Genomic DNA, 23,515 nt, shown 5'->3' with positions numbered 1-23,515 from the left:
GTGAAAGCAATTGGTTGGCAGCCATTAGAGCAACACTGACTCCTGAAAGTTGTAGACTGGGATGCAAGCAAGGAAAAAGAATATTAAGGAGACAACAGGGGCCAAAGGAGCTGCCAAAACCACATGGATAACTACAGGAGACCCAGAACAGGTATTGCGATGACTTTGGGGTATTTTTATGTTTCTTAAATTCACCGAAGCACCCTTTAACTCTCACACTTAGATGCCCCAATCAACTTTGATTGTGGCATCTAAAGGGTTAATGCCTGGCATCGGACTGATGGGTGGGTCCATGGCTGCTGATAGCAACCAGGAATCAGTCAGATGGGTGTAAACTGTATTTTAATAAGCAGGTGATGGATGGGATGGGAATACAGACAAGGGGTGTGTATAAGATACACAACTTCCTCAATGTACAACATTCACACGACCTGACTATATAATACCGCCCATAACTTGATATTTACTCCCATTATTAAAACTTCCCACCCCTCCTTATTCCCACCCCTCTGACTGATTCCTTAATAAGTACCTGTCATATACCCCAAAAAAATGTAAATGGTATAAGATACTCAGTACCTAATTCTGATCGTGTACATATAATTGTTATGTGTCTAGCACCAATATTTCTCTCACAAATACCTTCTATTTGCTGCTCAGTTGGTTTGTCACTCTGGGCTTTGTAGGGGGCATGTTCTCACCCTGCATGACTCATCTTCCTTCCTGAGTGCTGAGTCACTTCATTCAATCACTGCAGGCTGCTCTGTAACCCCCTCCTCTCTGTTTTCTGCTGCAGTCTGAGTCGGACAGGAGTGGGCACAGCACATAGGAGTGCTAGTGCCGCCCTCACCTACTGGACTTTGTCCATGCCTGTGCTTCAGCTTAGACAAAGATGATGCTGCAACAGGGCAGTATTATGTTTTGGATAGTATGGGGACCCATTGTGGTGTTTTTATAAGCCATGATTTCTATTAAAAGGAAATACAATTTACTTATGAAGTATATTAGAAAGGCAACATATAAAAAATGTTTTAATCTGACTGTGCCCATTTAACTTATCAGACAAACTCTAAACCAACAGGAGGGCATATCAAGAGATGTGAAGACACTGTATAAAGGTGTTTGATCAGGGTGACCTAAAATCTAAATTTTTGGGAGTTGGCCCTACAGCATATACCCTGCATGGGTGTCCCTGAGTGTATTCTGTTACCATACAAAAGTATGTTAATATGCTAGTATATTATACATTTAAAATAGTTATGTGAAACAGTCATCCCTAATAATCCCAGTAATAAAAAGAAATGTATTTGAGTCTAGGAAATCTTAGACATTTGTATCTACTTCTAAGTTAGGTTGAACTCCATCAAGTACCCCTGTCCCAATTCTGTCAGATCTGAGGGAAGGAGTAGCTCTGCACCCACCATTGTCCTGTCTGTCAAATTGACAGCTTCTTCTTTCCCTCGACTTGAATCCTATCAGGATTTCAAGAAAATCCAGGGAAAAAAAATGAAAGACAATACTAGTTACTTAAAATGGAATAAATCTATATATTTACTGGCTCAGCATATATATGGATGGTCAAGGCTAACTGGAAGCCCTACCTCAGCATGACAAAACAGTTTACAATGCTCCATAAATCTCTGAAGGAATCTAGTTGTGAACTCAGCTCATTGTGGTGCTGTGCAGGCAATAATTAGACGTTTTTCTAGGCAATAAACTAAAAAACTGCTGCAAGAAATGGCCACTGAAGGATGGCGGGTGTAATTCCAGCAAATCATTGCAATTGCATTAGAGAAACTGGTTTCTTTGGCACTGTTTACAACTGACATATGACACACAAGAAGACATTTTTTAAGCTAAAATATGGGGAAGATTAACAAAACAGTTTTAGCTTAGACAGACAGTCCAACAGCACACTAGATTTTTAACAGTGGCTCCGGGTTTTTCAAAATTTGGACATACTCAAAACTGTTTTAGGCTGGGTCCACACTACGTTTTGTCCCATACGGGAGCGCATACGGCAGGAGGGAGCTAAAACCTCGCGCTCCCGTATGTGACCGTATGCGCTCCCGTATGCCATTCACTTCAATGAGCCGACCGGAGTGAAACGTTCGGTCCGGTCGGCTCATTTTTGCGCCGTATGCGCTTTTACAACCGGACCTAAAACCGTGGTTGACCACAGTTTTAGGTCCGGTTGTAAAAGCGCATACGGCGCAAAAATGAGCCGACCGGACCGAACGTTTCACTCCGGTCGGCTCATTGAAGTGAATGGCATACGGGAGCGCATACGGTCACATACGGGAGCGCGAGGTTTTAGCTCCCTCCTGCCGTATGCGCTCCCGTATGGGACAAAACGTAGTGTGGACCCAGCCTTAGACCAATTTTAATTGGAGAACTCTAGCCAAAACTAACCTATCCCCTATCCACAGTATAGGGGATGAGTAGCTGATCGCGGGGATCCGACCACTGGGACCCCACAATCTCCTGTACTGGACCCGGCTCTCAGTAAGGAGCGCTTGCTGCAGACGGCACGTGCTCCATTTCTATGGAGAAATGAATAGAGCTCCTCTCTGACAGCCAGAGTTCTGGACCAGAGATCGAGGTGGGGTCCAAGCAGTCAGACCCTGACCCCCCCCCCCCCCCCCCCCGATCAGCTTTTTATGCCCTATCCTGTGGATAGGGGATAAGTTAGTTTTGGCAGGAGTTCTCCTTTAAGCCACAAATGTGCACCATAAAAGTGGGGCATTTTTTTGCATGTAAGCTATGTGAGCCACTGAGCCACCATGTTGAGCAGGGTTCTAAATGTGTAAAAAAAACAAAACACTGCAATCCATTTGTGCCAGTCTTTTATAATCTGCATCGACTTGCTCATTAAAGGTAACCATCTCTTTAAAAAACAAAACAAAAAAATGTATTTCTGACATATAGTAGCACATGTCAGAAAATATGATCTGTGGGTATCTTGGTGCAGCATGAGCAATGTATGAATTGACAGAAAGTCCATAGACCAGTATTTCCAAACCTGGGTTTCTCCAAATCTATAACTCCCAGCATGCACAGATAGCCCTATGCTGAGAGTTGTACTTTGGTAACAGTTAAAGGTACCCTGCTTGGTAAACACTGCCATATACTTTCTATTAGGTTTCCACCAGTTAGCACACTGCCCAGCTCTGGGCTTAGCTGATCGCTGTTGCCTATATTAGGAATCAATTAGAATCTCAGCACCCAGATCACTACTGATCAAATTTCTGATATGCTACCAGGAAATCGTAAAAAAAATGCTAACATTTTCTTTTTTCATTCTATAAGTACCCTTTAAGAAATATATACTGGGGCAGGGGCAAAGGCAGGAGGCAAAAGTAATTAAACCCCTTAATGACCAAGCCTATTTTCATTTTTACTTTTTCATATTTTCCTTCTTTTCTTGTAATACCTATAACTTTTTTTATTTTACCAAAGGCTTGTTTGCTACAGAGCTATTTGTCCTTTCTAAGGGTTCCCTTCATTTTCCTGTAAAATATACTGCAAAACAAAAAACAAGATTGTCAGGGAGGGGTCAGGGGAAAAAAAAAAAAGAACTGATTCTAACCTTCATTGCTTCCACACCACCGCCGGTGTAATGGAATTCTGTTTCCCACTGTTTAGTGATATGACATCACATACAAGTTTAGAGACATGACATCACAAGCATTAGCCACTGTTGGGGACTGGCCTACCCCGCCCCTGATGGGCAGCCTCATATGTGGCTTGATTTATCCAGTGCAATCCTACATTGGCGAGAGTTTGCTTCAGACCGGCATATGAATGGCAGCTCTAAATATATTCCTCCCATAGTGTATATGTTTCACAAAAGGATAGCTTTTTGGTAGACAAGTTGGTATTTGCCATGTGGCGGATTCAGCACTTTGCTTTTGGCAGATGTGAATATAGCCTGGTTCCCAAGTGATGTAAATTAACTGTTAAAATGCATTGGAAAAGCATGAGCCTACTAAGAACTAAATAAATGAAGTTCAGGTTACACATACAGCCCATTATTCTTTGATAATGCTCCTTCAGCATTTTAACCCATGAATATTTTCCCCCTTAGGAATAAGTATATCCATTCATGGGTCTAAAAATCAACTGCAGATTCATCAAAGGAAAAGCGTGGCAAGTAATTCTGTGCCGAACGATCACATAGTGGTGAGACATTCCTCCCTGCCTCCCCTCAGAAGGGCAATAAGAATGGAGGCTTCGTCTTCTGGCAAGTGCGCCCTCTCAAATGGAAACACGGAGATTCATTATCCAGGTAGACATTCTGTTTCTGAATGTTGAGAAATGTGCTCATTGCTGACAAGGGGTAAACTTCGGGAAATTGACAAGTTAAAAGGTAATCTTGTTAACTTGTCTGTCTATCTATGTATCTATCAAGAGAGAAGGAGAGAATTTGTGTTTATCAATATTTATTTGTATATTATTTATTGATATAAATGGATTAGGAGAAATAATAACCATGTGGAAAAAATGTGGTTCCCCAACCTGATGGATGCACTTTTTTAAACTGTGTAGTTCAGAATCTGAACAGGGCTTTAAAGTGTACCTGTCATTAGCAAAAACTTTTATATAATGTAGAAAATAACATCATATGTATATTTGTAATATACATTGGTTAAAAAATGTGCAGGAAGTTTGGGCGAACGAGCAGGGCTCTGTGCAGTGAGGACAAGCAGGACACTGAGGACAAGCAGGGCTTTGTGCACTGAGGTTAAGCAGGGCTCTGCACACTGAGGACAAGCAGGGCTCTGTACAGCGAGGACAAGCAGGGCTCTGTACATTGAGGACAAGCAGGGCTCTGTGCAGTGAGGACAAGCAGGGCTCTGTGCAGTGAGATCAAGCAGGGCTCTGTGCAGTGAGGACAAGCAGGGCTCTGTGCACTGAGGACAAGCGGGGCCCTGTGCACTCAGGACAAGCAGGGCCCTGTGCACTGAGGACAAGCAGGGCTCTGCACACTGAGGACAAGCAGGGCTCTGTGCAGTAAGGCTCTGTGACATGCCCCTGGTTCACACAGCAGAATGATTGACAAGCCAGGAGAGTCCTGCTTGTCCTGCCCTCACTTCTTATATTTGGACTCCGCACAGAGACACACAGGCAGTAGCTGCAAGGGCAAGTTTTTTTTCACCCAAAAAACATTTTTAACCAATCTATAGTACAGATATATATATATATATATATATATATATATATATATATATATATATATATATATATATAATGGTATTATCTACATTATATAAAAAGTTTTTGTTAATGACAGGCACACTTTAAAGTGGACTAGTTAACAGAAAAGCATAGGTTAAACATGTACATTGCTAAATTGGGCTAGTCATCATAATACCAGGCATACTTTATTTTTATTTTTATTTCTTTAGTCCTTTCCACTGCCAGGATATGAGCTTTTTGTTATTTTGCAAAAGAGGCTCAAAAGTCCAGGATGAATTCCCTAAATCCATGTCCTCTTTATTACCGCCAACTAGCCCACTTGCATCCGTCTACCACTAGATAAAGTGGACATGGGATGGCATTTCTGAGCTCCTACCATGCTGGAGAACACCCCTGAATTTTTAAGCCTCATTTGCATAGTATCAAAAAGACTAATACCCTGGCACTGGAAAGGACTATAAAGATTAAAAAACAAGAAGTTCTGCACAGAATCTTACTGAGAAGCAATATTAAGCCACCTGCTGACAGGCCCACATTCAAGGTAGAACATAATTACAAATTTCTATGATATTATAAGATAGTTTAGTAATGCCTTGAAGTTCATGTGGCGCTTGTTACAAGGAGCAGAACCAGAACAAATAAACTGATGAGCCTGGATAGTTAAGCTCAAGATTAAAGGGGTATTCCAGTAAAAGAACATGTTTTTTTCATATCAGCTGGCTCCAGAAAGTTAAACAGATATGTAAATTACTTCTATAAAAAAAATCTTAATCCTTCGAGTACTTATCAGCTACTGAATTTGTCCTTTTCTGTCTGACAACAGTGCTCTCTGCTGACACCTCTGTCTTTCTCGGGAGTAGCAGCAAATCCCCATAGCAAACCTCTACTGCTCTGGACAGTTCCTGAGACAGACATAGGTGTCAGCAGAGAGCACTGTTGTCAGACAGAAAAGAACAACTCAACTTCAGTAGCTGATAAGTACTGGAATGATTAAGATTTTTTAATAGTAGTAATCTACAAATCTGTTTAAAGGGGTACTCCGGTGCTTACACATCTTATCCCCTATCCAAAGGATAGGGAATAAGATGCCTGATCGCGGGAGTCCCGCAGCTGGGGACCCCCGGGATCATGCATACGGCATCCCGTTTGTAATCAGACCCGGAGCGTGTTTGCTCCGGGTCTGATTACGGTCGACCGCAGGGCCGGCGGCGTGTGATGTCACGCCTCCGCCCCCGTGTGACGTCACACTCCGCCCCTCAATGCAAGCCTACGGGAGGGGGCGTGATAGCTATCACGCCCCCTCCCTTAGGCTTGCATTGAGGGGCGGAGCGTGACGTCATATGGGGGCGGAGGCGTGACATCACATGCCGCCGGCCCTGCGGTCGACCCTAATCACAAAACGGGGTCTGATCGCAAACGGGGTGCCCCGTGCATGATCCCGGGGGTCCCCAGCTGCGAGTCTCCCTTGATCAGGCATCTTATCCCCTATCCTTTTGGATAGGGGATAAGATGTGTAAGCACCGGAGTACCCCTATAACTTTCTGGAGCCAGTTGATATGAAAAAAAAAAATGTTTTCTACTGGAATACCCCTTTAATGAGAGTGTGGTTTATTGGATTGATGGTAAAGCTTAGAACCAAGATTAAAATGCTCTACAAATAAATGCAAGCATTAGTATTACAGTGGTGTTCAAGATCCCATTTGTGGTGTATTAGAAGTTATCTATGGTTTCAAGATTTACAGTTGGTCTGAGAGCAAGAGCTAACATTGCAACAGTATAGAGATAACAGATTCTATTTCTATGTATATAATGATATAGTTGTGCATTTCTTTTTAGGTGTTAAAGACATAAATATATTCTTCGATGACTTGGAAGCTGCAAATAGTCCCTCCAAAGATGATGACTCTCTGCTGCATGCTGGTAATTTGACAAGTATGTCAGACGAAGTCAGCAGATTAGATGCGGAGGGAGAGGTAAGAAGTTCCGTCCGCTAAGGGTATTTAAAGGCATTGACTGTATAAGACAATTGAGGCTTTTGTAACAGTAGCTGATTTGTGGGATCAGGCCAGGCTGACTATCCTTTGTCCCTTATGCATATCGGTGAGTCTTTGTCACTGCTTCACCAGTTGTCCTACCCTGGATCACTTTGAGTAGGTACTAACCTCTACACACTGGGAAACCCCACAAGACCTACTATTTGTAGATGTCCTTACCCAGTTGTCTAGTCATCACAATTTGACCCTTGTCAAAGTATAGTGACCAAGTTCGACTGTTCCAGCTACCATCCTAAGAAAGAGTTCGGGCTGCTGAGAGTGTAAGGGTTACCTCTTCTCATATGTATCAGGTACTGGAAAGTTTTGTTCTTTTCTCTTCTTTAGTTTTTTTATGTATCAGGTACTGGAAAGTTTTGTTCTTTTCTCTTCTTTAGTTTTTTTAGTCTGAACAGCATGAAAAATTGTAAGCTTCCAACATTTTAGAAACAGTATTGGAAAAGGTCCTATTTTAAAGGGGTACTCTGGTGGAAAACTTTTTTATTTTTTTTAAATCAACTGATGCCAGAAAGTTAAACAGATTTGTAAATTACTTCGATAAAAAAAAACATATGCTGCACTGGACAGTTCCTAAAATGGACAGAGATGTCAGCAGAGAGCACGGTGTTCCAAAAAAAAAAAAATTCCTCTGTAGTATTCAGCAGCTAATAAGTACTGGAAGCATTAAGATTTTTTAATAGAAGTAATTTACTAATCTGTTTAACTTTCTGGCACGAGTTGATTTAAAAAGAAAAACATTTTTTTTTCCACTGAAGTACCCCTTTAATCTAGCATGACTGTGCCTAAAGCAAGGTCCCAGATGATGGTTTGATGAGTTTGATGTGGCAAAGCTTGAGTGGTCTGAACAGAGCCCTGACACACCTTTGGGATTACTTGGAACAACCATTATGAACAGGGGCGGACTGACAACACTCGGGGCCCCTGGACCAAAAAAAGGCAAGGGCCCCTGCTAGTCTCTGCAGCTCGTCAAATCCCACACACAATGAACTAAAATTTATATATGTAAGAAACACTTTAACGTAGGTAAATTTCAGTGACCAATAATACTGGTATACAAGGAGTAAATATATACCACCACTCAATAACTGCATAATACCACCATACTATACTGAATAAAACCACTATACACAGACCAGTATACTATACAGTATCTGTATACAATATAAGTCATTATATACAGGACCATATGGCGGTAGATATCAGCTGTACACAGGATGTGTATACCATATAAGTGATTGCAGTTACATCAGGATAAGACCGCCATGTGGATCTCTTAACATCTGCAGGACAAACATGTCAGACTCTGCATTTTTCCAGTGCCCTCCGCTCCTCTACACAATCTTTCCATCTATAGGCCCACAAACTGTAATAATGCCCTCCTTGGTGTCCTGCACAGTAAAAGGGCAGGTAGGTAGCCAGGTAAATAGGTAACAAGGTAGGTAGATCAGGAAGCCAGATATGTAGGTAGGTGACAAGCCAGGTAGGCAGGAGGCTAGCTAGGTAGTTAGGCAGCAATGTATGAAGGCCAGGTATGTACATAGTCAGGTAGCTGGGTATGTAGGTAGTTAGATAGCCTGGTATGTAGGTAAGTAGTTAGGCATCAAGGAATAAAGTTAGGTAGCCCCCCCTTCCCTGTAGGTATAGGCAGCAGAGTTAACCCCCCTTCCCTGTAGGTATACACAGCAGAGTTAACCCCTCCCCTTCTCTGTAGGTATAGGCAGCAGAGTTAGCCCCCCCCTCCACATAGGTATACGCAGCAGACATAACCCCCCTTCCCCATAGGTATAGGCAGCAGAGTTAAACCCCCTTCCCAATAGGTATAGGAACAGAGTTAACTACCCTTTCTCCTTAGTTATAGGCAGCGGAGTCCCACCCCCCACACCCTTTCCCCATAGGTATAGGCAGAGTTACCCCCCCCCCTCTTCCCCATTGGTATAGGCAGAATTACCCCCCCTCTTTTCCAAAGGTATAGGCAGAGTTAACCCCCCCTCTTTCCCATAGGTATATGCAGAGTTACACCCCCCTCTTTCCCATAGGTATATGCAGAGTTACACCCCCCCCTCTTTCCCATAGATATATGCAGAGTTACACCCCCCCTCTTTCCCATAGGTATATGCAGAGTTACATCCCCCCTCTTTCCCATAGGCATATGCAGAGTTAACCCCCCTCTTTCCCATGGGTATATGCAGAGTTTCACCCCCCCCTCTTTTTTCCATAGGTATATGCAGTTACACCCCCCCTCTCTTTCCCATAGGTATATGCAGAGTTACATCCTCCCTCTTTCCCATAGGTATATGCAGAGTTACACCCCCTCTTTCCCATAGGTATATGCAGAGTTACACCACCCCCCTCTTTCCCATAGGTATATGCAGAGTTACACCTCCCCCCTCTTTCCCATAGGTAAATGCAGAGTTACACTGCCACCCTCTTTCCCATAGGTATATGCAGAGTTACACCCCCTCTCTTTCCCATAGGTGCATTCAGAGTTACACTCTCGCCCTCTTTCCCATAGGTATATGCAGAGTTACACCCCCCTCTTTCCCATAGGTATATGCAGAGTTACAACCCCAGTCTTTCCCATTGGTATATGCAGAGTTACACCCCCCTCTTTCCCATTGGTATATGCAGAGTTACACCCCCCTCTTTCCCATGGTATATGCAGAGTTACACCCCCCCTTTCCCATAGGTATATGCAGAGTTACACCCCCCCTCTCTCCCATAGGTTTATGCAGAGTTACATCTCCCCTCTTTTCCATAGGTATGTGCAGAGTTACATTCCCACCCCTCCCCATTGGTATATGCAGAGTTAAAAAATAAAATGCTCACCTGATGTCCCACACAGTGATCTCCTCAGCAGCAGGGGCCCGTGTCTTCTCCCCACCACAGTACAGGCGCCGATGAGTGACGTCATCGGTGCCTGTACTGCGTGGGGGCGGAGGTCACATCTCCTCTGTGAAAGCTGCAGATGAGTGTCCCAGATCCTCAGTAGCGGCGGCTGGCCCTTAACCCGGCTGGACCCTTGGACGACGTCCCATCGGACCGGCCAGGCAGTCCGCCCCTGATGATGACCCAGGCCTTATCAAACACCAGTTTCTGACATCACAAATGTTTTTTTGGCTAAATGGGCTTAAATAGCACAGACACTGCAACATTCTTTTTAGAAGGAATAACAGAAGATGCTCCTAAATTGTTACGGTACTTTATTGTGACTTTAATAAAAACAGGTATTTCAGGAAAGCTACTTATACAGCACTACTTATAGTTTACATAAGCTGTCATGCCTCTGTATTTCAATACACTTTAGATGGAGCTCTGCAATTTTGTTTAGACAGTTTACAAGTTGCCCTAAGGCTGTACTAACTGTACATTGTCAGGAATAACATACATTTAAACAGTTGTTCCAATTTATCATTCCATGCTTTATCAGATATGTGTAAAGTGACACATCCTACAAGGTGATCCTTCCTTTACTGTGTGCTGGTTTGTTATCCTCAACCCTTATACCGAAACCTGAGAAAAAGGATGATCCTTTTTCAGGCGCCGCTCATTATTTTCACATCACTTTGAGCTTCAGCGCATCTTCTCATAAGAGTACAGAGTGCAGTTATTTTAAGAAATCTGCTAACATTGCTTCAACATATTGTTGAGCAGCTTAAAGGTTATTGAACAATGAAAATGGAGAAATCTTTTCATGAACACAAACTTCAAAGCACTTTAAAGATTCAATAGATAATATATTGGTCAGTGCATAGTATAACAAGATCCTCGGTTTGGTCTGATACATTTACCTATCTGGCTTTTGTCCCACACTTTGAAATGTAAATATTAAGGTGGAATCTTCACTTGAAATTCCATGCATATAAACCTTCTGCCATGTTATAGAAAGTCTGATATAATCCATGTTTGCTTATTGACATACTGTCATGTTAATGCAGTTTACTCGAATGGACCTTGGCTGACAGCCAACAAGCCTTCTATAACATAAAAGTATAGATGTTGTTACCAATAGAGCCATGAGATGTTCATTGTTGAGTTTTATCGGCCTCTACTGTTTCTGCTGCCTAATAATAATAATACAAAATTCCTAAAATATGTTATCGACTGACGCAATCATGCTTCAAGGGCCTCTTCAGGACTTTATTTTTGATGGCCTATTCTTAGAATAGACAATCAATGTTCAACAAATAGGAGTTCAGCCATGAGGTACCCTGTCGGTCAGCACCGTTTCCCTTTGCAGCAGCTGTTTCTGCTACTTCTTCTTTCTCATTCATCTGAATGTTATGGAATGGGAAAAGTTGTACTACCCTGCACAGATGAGCCATTGTGACAGTGAAAACAATGTAGAGAACCTGTACCTTGTGTAATTTATTAATACATAATTCTTCATATTTTTATATTGTGACCTAATTAGAATTGGATTGAAGCAGTACAGGGATCTCTGGAGTTCTTCATGTTCTGCACAGGCAATGGTTACGATTCACCTAATTTTCTTTATAAATAATTATGGTCCAGAAAAGGAGGTATTTCTTCCTAAAGATTTGTTCAGTTAAAAAATTGCCCTAAATAGGCTATATTCTTTACTATTGGGTTCTATAGAAGTTAACAGTAAACAGCTTGTTTGAACAGGCAAATTCCTTTCAAGGCTGTAATTTTTATGACCGTAAAATTAATGCATTACTATCATTTATATAAACTTTTAGGTCACATTCAGATGACAGAATTTCAGCTCGGAAATTCAGTTGCAGCAGAGTACCATTGCTTTCAATAGGATTCTGCTGCATCTTGCACACGTTGGAAACATCTGCCGCAGAAATCTTGATTACGGCCTCTTCCTAAAGATTAAACATGTCAATTCTTTCAGTGGAATCTGCTCAGAATACATTGCTGTCTAGAGACGTCACATATCTGAGTGGTCCTAGTGCCAGCACCTTTTAATTGCTGAATGTCCACCCAGAAACCATATATCCGGGCAGACATTCTGCAAAAGTTCTGCCATTTAAAAAATGTTGTCCAGACATGACAACATTTAGTTCAATCTAGATGTCAGTTCTGAGACCTGCGCTCGTGAATTAAAGCCGTATGAAACGCTTCACTAGTGTGATCTAAACGTTTGACATGTCTGGACAACATAGTGACAGTAATGCTTTAAGTTTGTGTCCTTTTTTGGCTATTTAAGGCTCAAATATGGAAGTTTTTTGGCTCAGTTTTTGCATGTATTTTGAGCTGTAAGGCTAGGTTCAGACTACGGAATTTCCGCCTGCAATTCATCTGTGAAATTGCAGGCGGAAATTCCGCTTGTAAATGTGTAGTATAGTGAATGGTTTTCCGTTCACAAATTCACACTTCGGAATTTGTGAACGGGAAATCCGCTTGGAAATTTCCGCCTGAAGAAAGGCGTTGCTCTTTCTTCAGGCGGAAATCCACGCGGAACACATTGCAATCTATTGGAGACTGCAGTGTCCGTGCGGTCCTAGTGCCGACTGATTCAGTCAGCGCTGGTCGCACTCGGAATCTCCGGGCGGAAATTTTCTGCCCGGTGATTCCGTAGTCTGAACCTAGCCTGAATAGCTGAAACTATATCCCAAACAAAATAGCTGATTTTGAGCTATACCTTTTTCTATAGCCCAGAAAACAGAATAAAATGCAGCCAAATAGAAAAATAGTAAAAACAAGAGTCAAAATGGCCTGCAAGCTAAAACCAGCTGAAATACTAGAGTAATTTCTCCTTTTCATTAACAAAAAAAATTATAATTTGTGACATCACTCCATTGTGGTGCTAATGGGGTTGGGAAAGAAAAGCTGGAAAATGGCAAGCTAAAAATGATTTGGGGGGGGGTTGTAGATTGACTACTACTACATTTACAGAAATACACTGTCATTTATGGAACATCTTATAACTCAGCATATACTTTAGATTTGATGAGCATCCAAACTATTTGTAATCTACATATTGTAACTTTAAAAATGCAATAGATAAAGTTAATAAATGCATTGGCCCTGATTTATTATTGTAAACTCGACCTGTTTTGTCAGGTTGTGCGCCAGAATTGGCGCATTGCGCCACAAACTTTGTCTGCGCCAGAATTTGTGCCAAAAAATTTAAAAACCCGACCAATGGTCCATTTTACTCAGAAAACCTGAAAAGAGGCATGGCCACCGAAAAGGGGCATTTGCCAAAAAATCTTAACATATTTACCGTACTAAGGTTTCCACAGAAAATGTGGTGGATTTCAGCTCTGGAAAACCCGACAGATCAGTGCATGTGTAAAAAAAGCAAAACGTAAGGAAAAGTGCTGAACCTAGGGAAACATTAGTAAATACTGTGGAAAAATATCTGTAGGGAATTAAAACCCACAGAGAAAACTACACTCCACTCTTAGTAAATCAGGACCAGTGTCTTCAGATAATTCAGTATGCTTCTTTTTCAGATTCCTAGTATGCCGGAGAAGAACAGAACAAAAGGGTTGTTTTTCAATGATGGGAAATGTCGCATTGACTACATACTGGTATACAGAAAGTCAAATCTCAATTCAGAGAAAAGAGAGATTTTTGAGAGGAATATAAGGGCAGAAGGAATACAGATGGAGAAAGAGGTGATTTTGGTTTATTCTATGTTATTTAAAGTTGGGGTGCTTACCTTGTGTGCCCACCTGGACCCTGGAGCCTGAGGGAATATAAAAATCTGTCATATTTAAGATCAGTCAGAGACTGGGGCTATAAATAATCATTAATTTCTATGTATTTTCCCTTAGTCCTAACAGCAGCACAGATGGCTCTGTATTTGTGTGCTGCTGGAAGGATGTAAGCAAAACAGCAAATTAACCACTGACTTAAAGGGGTACTCCACTGGAAAAAAAAATGTCAACTAGTGCCAGAAAGTTAAACAGACCGAAAACGTCAGACTGCCGTTCAGCCTATCGCCGGGCGGGGCGGGACTTCACTACGCTGAGGTACTCCTTTAAGTGAAAAAGATTTTTAAAAAAGGGTTCATATTTTAAGTTAAAGGGGTAATCTGGTGGAAAACTACTTTTTTCATATCAACTGGCTCCAGAAAGTTAAACAGATTTGTAAATGACTTCAACTTCAGCTTCAGACCGGTGCTGCGGCGTTCATCAACAGGGAAGCCTGGGTCTTCCATGTTTGTGGCATCATGCCACGCCCCCCACCCCCATTAATGTATATGGCAGGGGGCGTGACAGCTGTGTACTAGGCTTCCCTGTTCATGAATGCCACAGCGCCGGCCTGGAGTTCACAGTGAGTCCCCCCGGCCAGACCTCCCGTGATCAGGCATGTTATCCCCTATCATTCAGATAGGGGATAACATGTCTAGGGGTGGAATACCCCATTAACCCTAATTTAATCCTCAAATGCGCATGGTACTCTTTCACTTCGGAGCCCCCATGGTGCCAGAACAATGGACCCCACCCACATGTGACCCCATTTTGGAAACTACCCCCCCTCACATAATGTAATTAGGGGTACAGTGAGCATTTACACCCCACATAATTTGAATGTAATTTTTCATTTGCACAGCCCACTGTTCCAAAGATCTGTCAAATGCCAGTGGGGTGTAAATCCTCACTGCACCTTTTATTAAATTCTGTGAGGGGTGTAGTTTCCAAAATGGGGGTCACATGTGGGGTGTCCACTGTTCTGGCACCATGGGGGCTTTATAAATGCATATGGCTCCTGACTTCTATTCCAACCAAATTCTCTCTCCAAAAACTCAATGGCGCTCCTTCTCTTCTGAGCATTGTAGTGCACCCACAGATCACTTGACGTCCACACATGGGGTATTTCCAGAAATGGGGTTACACATTTTGTGGGGCATTTTCTCCTATTATCCCTTGTAAAAATTGTGCGTTAGGGGGCACTTGGATTTGAACCAAGGACCTCTTGAACCTCTACACTCCAAGGCAGCTGCTCCAACCACTAGGCTGCGGGAGCTGCTTACATGTTGAGCAGTGGCACACTGGCGCAGTGGCACACTGGCGCAGTGGCACACTGGCGCAGTGGCACACTGGCGCAGTGGCTTAGTCAGTTAAAGTGCTTGTCTAGTAAACAGGAGATGCTGAGTTCGTATATCAGTGGTTCTTGAGCAGCACCCACAGTCTAGTGGTTAGAGCAGTGTAGAGGTTCAAGAGGTCTTTGGTTCAAATCCAAGTGCCCCCTAACCCCTTGTAAAATTTTGGGGGGAAAATGCATTTTAGTGATAAAAAAAATTTTTTCATTTACACATCCGACTTTAACGAAAAGTCGTCAAACATCTGTGGGGTATAAAGGCTCACTGTACCACTTTTTACGTTCCTTGAGGGGTGTAGTTTCCAAAATAGTATGCCATGTGTTTTTTTTCCTGTTCTGGCACCATAGGGGCTTCTTAAATGCACCATACCCCCCAAAAAAACATTTCAGCATAATTTGCTTTCCAAAAGCCAAATGTGACTCCTTCTCTTCTGAGCATTGCAGTTCGCCCGCAGTGCACTTGACATCCACACATGGGGTATTTCCATACTCAGAAGAGATGGGGTTATAAATTTAGGGGACATTTTCTCCTATTACCCCTTATAAAAATGTAAAATTTGGGGGGAAAACTGCATTTTAGTTAAATTTTTTATTTATTTACACATCCATCTTTAACGAAAAGTCATCAAACACCTGTGGGGTGTAAAGGCTCACTGTACCCCTTGTTACATTCCTTGACGGGTGTAGTTTCCAAAATAGTGTGCCTCGTTGTTGTTTTTTTTTTTTTTTGCTGTTCTGGCACCATAGGGGCTTCCTAAATGTGACATGCCCCCCAAAAACCATTTTAGAAAAACTCACTCTTCAAAATCCCATTGTCGCTCCTTCCCTTCTGAGCCCTCTAGTGCACCCACAGAGCACTTAACATCCACATATTAGGTATTTCCTTACTCGAGAAAAATTGGGTTACAAATTTTAGGGTGATTTCTCTCCTTTTACCCTTTGTAAAATTTCAAAAACTGGGTCTACAAGAACATGTGAGTGTAAAAAATGAAGATTTTGAATTTTCTCCTTCACTTTGCTGCTATTCCTGTGAAACACCTAAACACACTTAGTGAATGTCATTTTGAATACTTTGAGAGGTGCAGATTTTATAATGGGTCATTTATGTGGTATTTCTAATAAGAAAGCCCTTCAAATCCACTTCAAACCTGAACTGGTCCCTGAAAAATTCCGATTTTGAAAATTTGGGGAAAAATTGGAAAATTGCTGCTGAACTTTGAAGCTCTCTGATGTCTTCCAAAAGTAAAAACATGTCATTTTTATGATGCAAACATAAAGTAGACATATTTTATATGTGAATCAATATATAATTTAATTTAATTCGGGATGTCCATTTTCCTTTATAAGCAGAGAGTTTCAAGAAATTATGCAAGTATCAAAGAAAATTTACCACTAACATAAAGTAGAATATGTCACGAAAAAACATTCTTGGAATCAGAATGAAAAGTAAAAGCATGCCAGAGTTATTAATGCTTAAAGTGACAGTGGTCAGATGTACCTGCAGTATCATGTCTTCTATTTTTCCACTGTACTCATAGCAAAAAAAAGACATATAACCGGGAATTGCACTTAAAAGTTCCTTTTTATCTCAATTTTCATTCATTACAAAAATGCAGTGAGAATTCAGAACATATTCACCCAGTGCATAAAAACTGTTCAGAGATCCTTCCATACGGTGTCTTCAGAACTATCCAACCGGAACTTGCTGTCTGTAGGACGGTATGTTCCTGGCCACATGGACGCTGATTCTGAGGGGGTGAAGACAAGCTTGCTGGCGTGCGAGCCGCTGAAGGACGTTTCAGGAGTCTCCTCCCTTTCTCAGCATAATTCCCATGTACCCATCACCACCTACTAATACAGGTATTTCTCTCGCGAGATTTCTCATTTCTATTTACAAAATGACATAAAATCATTAAAACAGGTTCATGACCGGACAGTACTTATTGGAAAACATTAAAATTACAGCTCTCATTAAAGGATTAGTCCAGTGGTGAACCCAGTGGTGAACAACTTATCCCCCATCCTAAGGATAGGGGATAAGTTTGAGATCGCGGGGGGTCCGACCGCTGGGGCCCCCTGCGATCTCCTGTACAGAGCCCTGACAGCCCGCGGGAAGGGGGCGTGTCGACATCCGCACGAAACGGCGGCCGACACGCCCCCTCAATACAACTCTATGGCAGAGCCTAAGCACTGCCTTCGGCAATCTCCGGCTCTGCCATAGAGATGCATTGAGGGGCGTGTTGGCCGCCGCTTCGTGCAGAGGTCGACACCCGCTATCTTGCCGGAAAGCCTGGCCCCCGTACAGAGAGATCGCAGGGGGCCCCAGCGGTCGGACCCCCCGCGATCTCAAACTTTTCCCCCACCCTTAGGATAGGGGATACGTTTTTCACCACTGGACTACCCCTTTAATCCCTTTTGGTGCCAGATAATCGAGACAATGTATCCAAAATACCTCCCTTTGATCTAATCTTTTCTTTATCTGTTCAATATTGGTGCCCTTTATTTCCTCCAGTATTTGCCACCTTAGCTTGCTTATTTGATGTCTATTTTCCATGAAATGCCTAGCCAGGCTGGTTTCTCCATATTTTTCTCTGGATACATTGTCTTCATCCTCCACTTTCTTTTTATATGTCCTAATAAAGCTCCTATGTTCATTTAGTCTAACTTTTATTGCACGAACTGTCTGTCCAACATATGACATTCCACACGGACATTTTAACATATAAATAACCTGCTTGGTATCGCAAGTATGAAATCCTTTTAATCTAATTTTATTGTCACGTGTGGGATGAATGACATTGTCACCTCTAATTATACTATTGCAGTTTTGGCACGATCTACATAGGAATGTCCCCACTTTCTGCGTTTTTAAAAAGGACTGTCTGGTTTCTTTTTTCTCTGTTATATCTGCCCTGATCAAGTGATAGGAAATGGACTTATTTTTCCGATTAATGAATCTAGGTTTCTGTTTAAATAACTTCCCATATTTTTCATCAGCTTTAAAGGAGTAGTCCGGCGCGCACTTTTCCCATTTTATCCCGTCCGGGCTGCAAAATAAAAGAAAACAAACTTTCTCTTACCTGTCAACGAGCCCCCGGAGCTCTGGTACACTCCGGTACAGGTGTTCGGTCCCAGGGCTGTATTCTTCTTACTTCCTGTTAGCCCGGCACGTCACACGGAGCTTCAGTCTATCACCGGCCGCAGTGATGTCCCGCCTCGGCTGGTGATATTCTGAAGTAAGAAGAATACAGCCCGGGGACCGAACACCGGCACCGGAGTGTACCGGAGCTCCGGGGCTCGTTGGCAGGTAAGAGAAAGTTTGTTTTCTTTTATTTTGCAGCCCGGACGGGATAAAATGAGAAAAATGCATGCTGGACTACTCGTTTAAGTAAACCCCAGTATTTATTGACCACCTTCCTTATTAATTTGGCATGGCCATCATATGTGGATAGATATGTAAAACCTCTATCTTTCTCTTTCTTTTTCATTTTATTCTTCTTTCTCAATTCTTCTCTGGGAATTTGATCCACTTCTTTCGCTACTCTCATCAATTCTTTTTCCCCATAGCCCCTTTGGACAAACTTTTTAATTGTTTTCTCTTTATTTTTAATATATTCTTCTTCTGAACTATAGATCCTTTTAGCTCTAATTATTTGCCGCTTCGGTATTCCTCTGAATACTTGTGGGGCATGGCCACTGTTTTTATGTAACTTATTTAAATTATTTCTGTCACTCTCTTTGGAGTACAGAGTGGTTTCAAACCTACCTTCTTCATATCGTACTTCGACATCTAAATAATGGATCAAGTTAGGGCTATGTTGACACGTAAGCTCAATTAATGAATGACAACTATTAAGATACTCGATATATATCATTAACTCTTAAGGGGTCCCCGTCCAAATAACAAAACAGTCATCAATGTACCTCAGCCATTTTTTAATTATGGAGAAACCAGACTTGCTATGCATTTCATGGAAAATAGACATCAAATAAGCGAGCTAAGGTGACAAATACTGGAGGAGATAGAGGGCACCAATATTGAACAGATAAAGAAAAGATTAGATCAAAGGGAGGTATTTTGGATACATTGTCTCGATTCTCTGGCACCAAAAGGGATTAATGAGAGCTGTAATTTTAATGTTTTCCTGTAAGTACTGTCCGGTCATGAACCTGTTTTAGTGATTTTATGTCATTTTGTATATTGAAATGAGAAATATCACAAGAGAAATACCTGTATTAGTAAGTGGTGATGGGTTCACGGGAATTATGTTGAGAAAGGGAGGAGACTCCTGAAACGTCCTTCAGCGGCTCGCACGCCAGCGAGCTCATCTTCACCCCCTCAGAATCAGCGTCCATGTGGCCAGGAACATACCGTCCTACAGACAGCAAGTTCCGGATGGATAGTTCTGAAGACTTCGTATGGAACGATCTATGAACAGTTTTTATCACTGGGTGAATATGTTCTGAATTCTCACTGCATTTTTGTAATGAATGAAAATTGAGATAAAAAGGAACTTTTAAGTGCAATTCCCGGTTATATGTCTTTTTTTTGCTATGAGTATGGTTTAATATTCTCAGGTGAGGGAGCCCTGAGGTAGACATTGGGAAGCCACCCTATATGTGCACACCTAAGGTCTGAACATGTGTTTGAATTTCTATATTTCCACTGTCAGTTTGGTATATGGATGTTATCGAATACGATCCTCGTAGGATTGATGCATTGAATACACACAAGATATAAAGCTGAAACTGATGCTTTCACATCATCACATGGTACAGTAAATGTCATCCATAGAAAAGGTTTAAAAGACTGATAAGATCTGAGAGTATAAATAGAATGATAAGAATAGAGAAGTGTTTGGGTACTGTATATAGCTGTGTATCTAGTGTGTAGCTATTGTATATAGCTGGGGTAATCTAGACGGGAAGAACAGTGAGTAATGTAGCAGAAATAATCATGACTATGTACTTTGGGGACTACACGCATTCATAGTTCCTGCTGTTGTTCTCATTACAGTCATCTATCACCAATAATGACATCATGTTTGTAAAACTCCATGCACCCTGGGAGGTTCTTGGAAGATATGCCGAACTTATGAATGTCAGAATGCCTTTCAGGTAGGTACAATTTTACATGTTTGTGATGTTGAATCCACGACCTTCTCAGGAGTTGGAAATTGTCAGACATGAAAGGCAGCTTGGCTGTTTACAGAGAAGAAGAAAAATCTCAGATTCAGCAAGCTTGGCTTTGTTTAAATACAGTACATATAACTTATGCATAAAAAGATGGTCGCCCTCGTTACGTTTTCTGGACATCTTCCCGGAACTACCTTCTCTGTCTACATTTGGAGAAGTGAATCACTATCCAGTCTGATTTTACTTTATTACAAATTGCTTTACTCATAAATAATAAGAATAATCTCCTTTTAAACATGGCTGTCTGGGACAAACCTATTTTTAGGAATGCCCCCGGATACTGCCAAAATGAAAATAATCCATGCTCAGCAGCTCCAATCCCCTGCTACTGCCATTTTTATGGTACCCAGTACCCATGACATTTGACATACCAACTTTGCTGGAACTACCTGTTGAGGCAATGACTGGCTATGCTGGGCCACTGCTATATTGCCAGTGAGCAGGCAGTTCCTGTAGGGGTAAAAGCAGTAATAAAAGGAGAGGACCAGGTGCCATTGCAACAGCAGCAGCAGAGGGGACTCGGGTAGGTGAGTATGAAGATTTTTGACAAGGGGATTTCTAAAAAAAAACTCAGCCCCTGACAACCCCTTTAAGCTGGCTGTGAGATAGGATCTCAAACAACTAATTGTTATTAAAATTAACCTATCAGCCTGAAAGGTCAGTGTAAGGTAGGACAGAGATACCTAAGTCATAAGTATGTCACTTATGTGTGAAAATGCAGTTATGGAGAGCTCACAATTTCACAGTTGCAATGTGATACCCAGCACTGCTTCACCAACGCTGACTCCCAGCTTTCTCTGTGTGCAGTATGGCTTACAGGAGCAATAAAAAATACAGTCGACTCATACAATAGTGTGTTACTGAGGAAAGCGCTACCCCCGCTTGCCTACCCCACCTCTCAAGGTTGTGATTGACAGGCTGCTCTATATGCACATATACACAGCAGACTATCGATCAGAGTGGCCTGAGGTCTAGGGAGGAATGTGGGAAGTGTTCCTTATGAATACATCACACTCCAGTCTGCTAGAACTCTGTATTCTTTGGATTTATTAGCCAAGGACCCATTATTTTCTAACCATTTTAGCTGATAAGGGTATGTTAACTTACAGAAGGGTTTCTTACACAAATAGACTGTTTTGTGAGTGTGATAAGTCAGTCATTCTCCAATAAAACAAAAGGTTATAGAGAAAAACAAGCATCTATTTGAATTCATCAGAAAATACAATTAAAATATTGCAGTAAATGCATCTACATTAAAAATACTGTATATAAAAATATGTGAATAATATAGGAATAATGCCTATTAACCCTACTAATCATTAAATGGGCACTGTCACCAACTTTATTTTCTGATATGTTGTAGTACTTATGTACTACAACATATCTCTAATATACTTTTATTATTTTTTTCATTAAAAAGGTTTAATTTACATTTAAAAAACGACTACTGAAAAAGGACTGATTTTGGAGTGGCAATCAGTCCTTTTTCAATTAGGCTGCACTCGCTCCCTGCCTGTCAATCAGACAGACGGGAGCGAGCGCATTGGCTCCCCGGCCACTGGCTGGGAGGCCACTCCTCCCACACATCGCCGCCGCCGCCTCGTTGCTGCCGCTGTCCCTGCACTCCCGCTGCCGGACTCTGCAGTAACTGCAAGTGTAATGAGGGAACGGGGTATGCGGGGCGGGGGAGGGGGGTGGGAACGGGCTAGCAAAAAAAAAAAAAATATGATGGTGGGAGCTACCCTTTAACTATACATGCAGTTCAGTCGGCACTTTGTCATAAAGCAGGATTAATATATAGTTTTGTGGGGAAAGTTCCAGTATCCTTGTCATTTATTCATGTCAATCTAAGATCATTCTGGGCTTTGGAGCCATGTGGGAGGTCCTGCTAGTAATTAGTAGCTCTTTTTATATGCAAACATACAGAGAAAGCTGTCAATAACTGAGCAGTGCTGCCCACTTGACTAATTATCTCAGAATCTGCAGAGATGTTATCCTGGAACTTGTCCCACAAAACAATATATCAATCTGCTCAGCTCCTCCTGTACTATAACATGATGCCTGCAGATTAGACTGCATTTTCAATGTGACATGTTCCCCTTAAAGGGGTGCTCTGGTGGAAAACATATTATTATTATTATTTTTTTTTTTATGAACTGGTGCCAGAAAGTTAAATAGATTTGTAAATTAGAAGAAGAAAAGGGGTGATGCCAGTGAGTAAGAAACTTCACCTTTATTTTGTCACGTTAAAAGCATTGACATGGAAAAACTTCAGTTGAAGACATGAGAAAGAGAAAGCGTATAGCATGACGCATTTCAGGTCATGTGACCTTTCATCAGAGGCATGGTGGGAAGCCGAAAGGCAAGGAATATATTGGGCCAAGTAAATGGAACAGGTGAGTAAAACACTAACCTGGGGTTAACCCCATATGTTTCATAAAGTACATTCTCCCTTCAGCCGAGCACTATGACCACAGGCAATTACAATACACAGATTGCAAACATGAGAATTTATATATATATATATATATATATATATGTCAAGAAACTAAATACATGATGGCCAAAGTATCGTTGTGGAATACATAATACAGAAATACACATTAAACATGATTCGTTAAACCTAAGGAATATTATCATGTTTAATGTGTATTTCTGAATTATGTATTCCACAACGATACTTTGGCCATCATGTATTTAGTTTCTTGACATATATATATATATATATATATATATATATATATATATATAATGTTCTCATGTTTGCAATCTGTGTATTGTAATTGCCTGTGGTCATGGTGCTCAGCCGAAGGCAGAATGTACTTTTCGGAACATATGGGGTTAACCCCAGGTTAGTGTTTTACTCACCTTTTCCATTTACTTGGCCCAATTTATTCCCTGCCTTTCTGCTTCCTACCATGCATCTGATGAAAGGTCACATGACCTGAAACGCGTCATGCTAGGCACTTTCTCCAAGGATTTTATCCATGTCTTCAACTGAAGTTTTTCCATGTCAATGCTTTTAATGTGACAAAATAAAGGTGAAC

General features: G+C 41.6%; 1 protein-coding gene across 4 annotated transcripts in view; it reads left to right on the top strand.

Annotated features, from left to right (window-relative positions):
* ANO4 (anoctamin 4) overlaps positions 1-23,515 on the top strand; it is a 174,161-nt gene that overhangs the window by 70,132 nt on the left and 80,514 nt on the right. For all 4 annotated transcript variants that reach the window (XM_056574597.1, XM_056574595.1, XM_056574598.1 and 1 more), the window contains 4 exons: positions 4,088-4,288; positions 7,036-7,172; positions 13,679-13,843; positions 20,290-20,390. In XM_056574597.1, coding sequence (XP_056430572.1) covers positions 4,088-4,288; positions 7,036-7,172; positions 13,679-13,843; positions 20,290-20,390 — 604 coding nt within the window. The remainder of the gene's footprint in view (positions 1-4,087; positions 4,289-7,035; positions 7,173-13,678; positions 13,844-20,289; positions 20,391-23,515) is intronic.

The sequence above is a fragment of the Hyla sarda genome, chromosome 4 (assembly GCF_029499605.1).
Source record: "Hyla sarda isolate aHylSar1 chromosome 4, aHylSar1.hap1, whole genome shotgun sequence".
Taxonomy (NCBI): Eukaryota; Metazoa; Chordata; class Amphibia; order Anura; family Hylidae; genus Hyla; species Hyla sarda.
This window is presented reverse-complemented; position numbering and strand designations above follow the sequence as displayed.